Below are 8894 nucleotides of genomic sequence, written 5' to 3' on the forward strand. Positions count from 1 at the left end.
TAGGAAACGCAAAATATTTCACACAATAATGTATCATATAGTTAATACAACTATGGCAATAATAATAATAATATATATGTAGAAGAAACATGATGTTTATGTTTTTTTTTGGCAGCAACCAAGCATGCACTAAGAAACAAGCAAGCAATGCCAAAATTCGTTTTGACAATGGATAAAATGTATTCCCCACAATTTAGTTATATATATGTGTCCGGAAGACAAGGAGCCGTATAAATCTATATGGCTTTTTTTTTTTTCATTATTTTTTTTTTATTTTTGCTTAAGAGAATCCATATATCCTAAAACTTAGTTCACATTTGAAAAGTAAATACTTATTAAACACTTCTTCTGATAGTTTTTTTTCCGGTTAATAATGTATTTTTATTTCTCTTTATTGTTGATAAAAAATTATTAGTTCTCTAACAAAATTAAAATTTTAAATTATATATGTCTACGAATTACCAAATTTATAAGCTAAGATTTCTAAAGATGATATGTAAATAATAGTTTCCTTTATATATGTCATATATAAACATAACTCTTGCATTGCTACATCAAAGAATTGCTAAGTAGATCCACATAGGTTTTTTTTTAGTGAAAAATTGTAAAAAATACTATTAGAGATATAATTATTTATATATTTTTTATTAATTTAAATTAAAAAAATAATTTCATCACATAATATCAAAATTTTTATGACTTAAAAATTTAGAATTCAATTTTGTTGACTATGAAAAAAAATTTAACATAAAATCAATAAAAAAAAATACACAAATTCAAAAAATTCACACAAAGACGAAGAAGTAGATATCTTAATATGAAACAACAAACTAGCAAAGTGCTATGAAAATTTATAATTAAAAAAAAAAAGGAAGAAAAGAATTGCAAGTTAAAAAGTTAAAGGCATGAGCATGATGGGTATGTGAAGACATAGATAGAGAAGAGAATTATATTGCACAAGTTCCCATCTCTGATTAGTGATGTACCCTTCTCTGATCTTTTGAAAATTAAAGTTGCAAACAAAAAAGGCAGATCAGATACACATATGATTAATTAACCCTATTTCCCACACTAATCATAACAATTAATCATTAACAAACCAAATTCCAATGTGAGAAGATAGAGGAAATAAAAGAAATTAACAAGGTGAGTAAGTAGTGAAGTGAACTATATAGCAAAAGCAAGAAAATTAATTAGCAAAAACATGGATCCAAAAACACAACATTATTATTCATCTCTCTTTCATTCTTTGTTTCTTTGTTTTTCAAATTCACATGCTTCGAGCTAACATCTCTTGAAACCTTCTATCAGATTCTTGCTTCTCCAACCTGAACTTCTCATGGCAATTCGCAATGAACATTTCAGCCAACACATCAATCTCATTCATCTCTTTCTCTTTCTCTTTCTCTTTCTCTTCACCTACTTCTTGAACCTTCTTCTCCTCAAGCCACCTTAGATACCCTGCAAGTTGCAAATCGGGACAATCCTCACCACCATTGTTACTCTGAGTTGTTGATGATGATTCTTCACAGCATAACCCTTCATAGACCCGTTGAGGAACCGGCAAAACATGCGACGATTTCGAAGAGCACCAATTGTAATGAAGCCTAAAAGACCCCATTATAATCTTATTGCGACGCTTTTTTTGCGACGAAGAAGAAGTGTAGGGAAAGTGAATAATATTATTGGTAGGGTTATTGAGAATGTCAAGCATAAATTCCTTGACCTTAGATAATGCACGAATGATTCTACACATGTGGGAGACTATTAGGGTGTGGATGATTCTCTTTAGTTTCATTGAGCTTAAGGTTGAAGTTGTTGAAGATGATGATGATGATGGTAGTGTTGATGCTTTCACTGAGAATACTTGAAGATTATTGTTATTATTAATATTATTGCTTCTCAGATTTGATGAGTGGCTAAACATTTTTTCTCTTTTTCTTTGTGGCAGGTGGATATAGAACTATACTATGCTCTCTCTTATATTTATATATATAAGGTGTGAAAAATGGTGTTCCCTTATTTCCATTTTTGCCCTTTCGCTTTTAGTTTATTTAAAGGACTATGCCATTAATTATCTTTTTCCTGTATGTGGAAAAAATAAAAAGAATTAAATAGTAAAAAAATGCAGTAATAGCATGCAATCGTTCTTTTTTCTTTTCTGGATATGCTTGCTTGGGATAAGATACCCGCTTGCCCGGTTCAAATTTTTTTGGATATAGTTTACTTTAATTTGTGATCTATGCCACTTGATGAATATATACATTTTTTTTAATATTTGATAATAAAATAACAAAATAAAAACAGTCAAAATTTATTTTATTAATTTTTTTATTAATTATCATTAGAATTAATAAATATCAAATAAAATAAATTTAAATTTTTTTTTAGTATTGTTGTTTTTTTTTTGCCAGTATTTTTTTATGTCGGAATTCAAATTTTTGACATTTTGCTTAAATACACTAATGAATTAACCACGAGACTAATTCAATTTTGTTAGTTGTAAATTGTAATATATACCAAGAAGCATATTGAAAATCGTTGGGAGATAAGGCGAACTCTATAATAAAATATAGAAGTTTGCCAGGTCAGGCGAATTCTATATAAATGAGGAGTAATAGGGGGCCAACAATTTTTGTGATTGTAGTCATCAATAATGTTTTTAATATATGGTGTGAAATTTCATCCAATTGTATGGAATTACTCACTTTTCTTTCGCTGATTACATGCTGGCCAAAATTTAATAAAGTTGTTGGTTCTTTAGACTTTTTCAATTATAGAATTCGCCGGGAGTGTAGGAAACTTGTTCTAAATGCAAAAAAAAAAAAATCGTATTTAAAAGATTAAAGTTAAAAAATTAGGTTTGAAAAAATAATATTTTTTTATTTTATTTCAATTAAAAATCCATAAATCTATTGTATATATAGCGTAGTACTGTTAAGCCGTTCGAGAACGGTGATTAAGGCTTAAGAATCGCCAGCGCATTAAGAACCGTTTTAGGATTATTTAATTATTGATTATTCTAATAGCTACTAGTACGTAGGAGAAGAACTACGATTAAATAAATGATTCGTTTAATATAATTAATGCTTGAGGAACACAGACAAGTAGTGGTCTTAATGGCTTATTGCTAAGAACTTTCGTTCAAATTACTAGTAAATTTAATTTGCATCCAAAGTTGGGAACTTATGGTATATGCGTACGTACTTTGATACCTTATTTACGTAGATCTTTAATTAATTATTTTGCCTTAGCTTATGTAGTATTAGTATCACTCTGAGAAGAACAAGTGTCACTGGTTGACGTAAGAAAATAGATCAGCATAACAACGATAATATTAGACTAACAATAATCCACATCCACAATTATAATAATAGTAAGAATAATTTTATACTTTTACTAAAAATGATTTAGGAAAAATATGATGGAGTTTAATTTGATAATCAAAAACATTTTATGCATTTTGTCTTAAAATTATTTAATTAGTCAGTTCTGTTATATATACAATGTTTTTTTATAAACAAGTCCAAACAAATTAATCTTAACCTAATAAAACTCATTTACATAACACGTATATGAAATTATGTTTTTTTTTTGGTCTTCCTTTTCAAATGTTTGTATCTTGTATTTCTCTTATTCTTCCTTCTTTGCGTTCTTCCTCTTTTTTCTTTGTGTTCTTTTTTCTTAGCGTATTTCATCCTCATCGTCGTTCTTTTTATTACTGTTATTGTTGCTGTATTTTTTTCTTACTCTTATTTTTATTGATTTTACTATATTATGTATTTTTTTCTTTGTTTGATTTTTCCTTTCAAAAAAAATTATAAAAAAAAACAACAAAATATAAAAAAAATTAATTATACAGAACTTATCAAAATACAACGATAATATTAGACTAACAATAATCCACATGTACAATTATAATAATAAATAATAATAATAATAGTAAGAATATATAATTTTTTATTTTTACTAAAAATGATTTAGGAAAAATATGATAGCGTTTGCTAATTAAAATCATTTTATGCATTTAATTCTTAAAACTTTTAATTAATAACATATGCTATATGACAATTAATTAAGGTGGGGTTAGTTACCGACTTAAATCAAAATGAAAAGTAATTAAGCTGGATCTGGATTGATAAGTATGCATGCGCTATCAACGAACTCTTGTCTCTATCTTCCCTTCAAATTAAAGAACTAAAAATCGAGTGGTAAGTAGACACATACAATGTAAATGGCTCCGTTTCATGCACGAAAATAAAATAATACAATTTAATATTTAAAAACAAATCTGACAAAAAGTAGGCAAAGGTAGATAGTAAAATTTGTTATCATATCCTAATTAATCTTATATGGATAATTGGTTCACACGTTAATAATTAATAATCAACTAACAATACACTTATAATAAGGATTATGATTTTGCATCTTCTGCAATCAAAAAATTCGAAATAAGTGGCTATAGATTTTTAATTTTGAAATATGAGAATAATTTCATATTTATATTAGCTATTGATTTTTTAATTTTGAACCATGTGAGATTGGGTAATGTTTTCAAATATTAATAGCAGCAAAAAATAGTAATAATAACATAACAAAAACATAAATAATAATATTATTGTAAAGTTTTATATTTTTTAATAATATAATTTTTCAAACGTGTATAAACATCGAATTTTTGTTTACCTTATATAGTTTTTGAAATTAAATTAGGCAATATCGGAGCTTCCTTCTTTATTTAATTTTTGAGAAAAATTATAAATAATTTTTGACAATTATTTCGAGAAAAAATGATACCCTCAACAAAAATAAATACTTTTTCCTGCTTTTAATATTTATTTTTATGATACTGATTAGTTCTTCTGTCAATATTTTTTATTTGTATTAACGGAATAAGTTTATATGACATGTTAAACAGTTGATTTATCCATTAAAAACTAACTAGGATTATTAATAAATTCTTTTTTATTTATTAAGAGTCTTGTTGTCTTTTAAAGATAATTATCAACATCATTTAATTTTTTATTTTTATTATTTTTTTTAAATATATTAAATAAATTTATTGCATAAAACTAAGAAATATTAGTACATTTTAAATTGTTTTCACATAAATATATTTTATAGAAAAATCATTGATAAAAAAATTATTCAATCTCATAAAATTAAATATTAAGAACTGAAAAAAAAATCTGGCAATCCTTAAAAAAAAATTATTAGGGTCAGATTATTGCATATTCACTCTTTATTTTCCTGTTTTGGCTACATTGTTTCTCTCTTTCTTTCCTTTTTTTTTCCCCCTTTTTATAATAGAATGCTGACCTGCCGACTCAGGATTATCTCTCAAATCTTAATATTGAGACATGTCCCCCTATAATCTATATTTTTTTCTTATCTTTATTATGAAACTAATGTCTTTAATTTGACTGACTTTGAATATATAATTTGGATTTGATGAAGACATTGGCGAAATTACGTGCACTCTATTATTAGCTTAAAAACAATATGTGAGACTTTGTATATTGATTATGAAAGAGACTGTTCTATATATGTACATATATCTCTCCACATAGACAGTATGTACTATAGAAAATAAAATTATATGAAAGATAAATAATTAATTAGTGTGGAGCATCAAAATCAAAACTAGGATTTGTATCCTCTTATCTTATGCGATAAGATCATACTTGACAGATAGGGATAAAAGCAAATTTACTCACCAATTAGAACATGTGTTAGTTGTATGCATGGTGTTTTTTTTTTTTTTTAATGTTGGAAAACCACTCTTGTCTTTATCTCTAGAGATATGACCTTGATTTTATCATTTAACAACAAAAGAATTATTAGCTGATTCAAATCTACTAAATCGTATATTTAATCAGGATAATTACTATTGAAAATCATATGCCATTCAAATTAAATGTGAAATGTCAGATACATTCGGTAATGTTATTTGATCAAATTATTTTGATAATTAATTCTAATTAAGTTGATCTAATAATTTATTTATAAAATAAAAATCAGTTGAAGAAAAATAAAAAGATGTATAATAAGAGCAGAAATTATTTTTAACACAGAAACAGAAATAATATTTTGATTAAATATTGATATTTAAAATATATTATATTATTGTAAATATGCAGAAATATTTATATATGTAAAGAGCATATTACTGTAACTTGACACGTGTTTAACATATTCTGTGTGTTGGTTAAAATGTTATCACATATTTAACACGTCTTCGCGTATTATCACATAGACAACACATTTCCACGTGTTATAACATATTTTCACGTGTTAATTTATTATCTACAAAATTTATCCACTTATAATTACATTAAATAATTTTATTTCTAATAAAAAAATTAATATTTTTGTTCATATAAAAAAAATTAGCCTATAATAAGAAGAAAAAAAATTTGGTTAATTTTACTTACAAAATAACATGAATGTTTAAAAAACAATAAATGTAGAGTAGTAATTAATAAATTCTTCAATGATGTTATTTATATTTTAATTAGACAAAACAACTTTAGTTTGTATTTAAAATAAAATAAATTAGCATTAAATTTCTTTACCATAAAATAAATTTGTAGTGTTTTTCTGACATGAGGCAAGTGCAAGTGCAGAGAGAATAATCCTTTGTAAAAGAGAAAATTAAGCTCCCTCTACAGGCCAGGATACCCAACTTTATTTAGTTTGAGTCAATTTATATTAATTTGTAGCGACAGTTACAAATAAATTGAGTGAGACTTTCCCCATATTCCCAACTTAGCTTTAATATATTCGCTCATATATATGTGAGTAACTGAGTATGAACCATCACTATCAAAGAAACTCCCATGCAATTCTGCATTTCAACTAACTTGTGCTGTCCAAATAAACCAAGTGCAACAATAATTAGGTCAAACTCAAACATCTTCATTTAATAAATTCCCAAGAACTTCCTTTAATTTCCACCCCACAACCTACCATGACCAATTTGCTAGAAAAATATATACTACTCCTACATGCATATTGGTTGCTTATTTTCTATCCACAAAAGGAAATCAATACATGATATATATGACCTAACTAAATTATATACAATGTACTTCAACAGTTGAACAACCTAAGAAACAGATCCGGAGAACTTTTATTTTCTTTAAAAATATGTGTATAAATTAGTCTAGTTAAAAACTCATACGTACAATAGTTTTCATATAAAATTATTAGTTGGAAATAGTTAAATAATTTGAGATATTTGACTAATCTATACTGACATATATAATATGCATGTAGGGACATATATCTAGAAATAATATCATGGGGGCTAATAACATGTATAATATTAAAAAATTATGTAAAAAATTATATAATGTAAAATGTATTACAAAAATATACTGATAGAGAATATATTTTAAAGTACAAAAAATATATATGTACTTTTTATTAACGAAGTGGTCGATTCCTCATTTCATAAAATTAATCGATAATAGAATTTATGTCAAATTTTTCTGCAATTTTCTTTTCAATATAATTAAAAGACAATTAGCAAGTAAATTTATCTTTCATTTTGTTTCTGAATTATTCTTCACAATATTCATAACTGAAAAAGAACTCTCAGTTGTAGTAGTTGAAACAGAGAAAATTAATACCAAATGAATCAAGAAGAATGCTCACAAAAAGAAAAAAATCTACTTTATGAAAATTGAAAAATTTTATTTAATGAAAAAATATTATTTCATATTTTTTTAATATTGTTACTTACTTTTTAGGTATTAGAAATCATTAACATTTAAGTTAGACTGAATTTTTATTTATATTAGATTAAATACTAAATAAATTTTTAAAAAAATTAAATCGTACTTAATAACTTACTACTATTAATTTTTTTTTTAAAAAGTTGGGACCAGAGGCCCCCGGGATCCTATATGCATGTATAGATTTGTTTTTGTCTTAATTTAGAATTTTTTGTTGGAATTAAGAATAATGGAATTCTAGATATTTAACTCACAAAATTTTTAAAATCATATCATAAATTTTTTTTCTTAATAAAAATACTAAAAAATTAATAAAATTTATTATTTTTGGTTAACAATTAATTAGTAATATTTAAAAATGTTACTTAAATATATATTATTGAATTTTTAATCTAAAAAAATTAGTCTAATAATTAAAAATATTGACTAAATAAATAAAATTTTATTAATTTTTAAAATTAATAAAAAATACATAAATAATTATATTTTTAATATGCAAGCTAAGTAGCTAACTAGATTATTAGTATATATGCTTTATTTAAGAGACTCGGTCGTGCATGACATGCTAATGTTAAAATATACACCTTAGTGGTGATGTCATTTACAACTATGATTGAAAGTTGGTAAATGGTAATAATAAAGTGTGACCGTGGTTACGTTCTTATAATAATCATTGGAAGCCTCCAAGTTTTGGAACTCAAGGATGATTTGTCATGCTTACCTTGGGGAATAAAAATAAAACCCTACATATACATATACATGATATGATATATGATATGATGATATGTAATCAAAATTTCACGTCATTTTCGATATTCTCATTTTGGGCACATGAAAGTAGCTTCAGAGTGATCATGCACATAATAATGCATTTTGTGTGCCCGGAGTAGTCTCACTCTCTTCGAATATTAGTGTCTGTTTTAAAACTCTACTATTGAATCGGATCAGATCAAATTAATTATAGGAATTTTCTTAGTTAAAATTGAATGAAAAATGATTATCCTTATTAAATTTGTTGAAAATATGTGTAGTTTTTTATTATAAAAGAAATATTTTTTGTTTTTTTATGAAAAGGTATAATGCGTCATAGTATTATTCTAAAATACATGTTATCCAAATTAAAAAATTATTAGTTTAGTTATTAATATAATAATT

The 8894-nt window shown here is 25.1% G+C and overlaps 1 protein-coding gene across 1 annotated transcript; it reads right to left on the reverse strand.

The window, feature by feature from the left end:
* Positions 1–1046: 1046 nt before the first annotated feature.
* LOC107647906 (cotton fiber protein) lies at positions 1047–1954 on the reverse strand. The gene has a single exon (XM_088491635.1). The coding sequence runs from the start codon at positions 1925–1927 to the stop codon at positions 1271–1273; it is 657 nt and encodes a 218-aa protein (XP_088347761.1). The 5' UTR covers positions 1928–1954; the 3' UTR covers positions 1047–1270.
* Positions 1955–8894: the final 6940 nt, after the last annotated feature.

The sequence above is a fragment of the Arachis ipaensis genome, chromosome B6, assembly GCF_059453495.1.
Source record: "Arachis ipaensis isolate K30076 ecotype BB chromosome B6, ASM5945349v1, whole genome shotgun sequence".
Classification (NCBI taxonomy): Eukaryota; Viridiplantae; Streptophyta; class Magnoliopsida; order Fabales; family Fabaceae; genus Arachis; species Arachis ipaensis.

Coding starts and splice junctions, on each gene's coding strand:
- LOC107647906 (XM_088491635.1), bottom strand. CDS start 1,927: ATGTTTAGCCACTCATCAAATCTGAGAAGCAATAATATTAATAATAAC.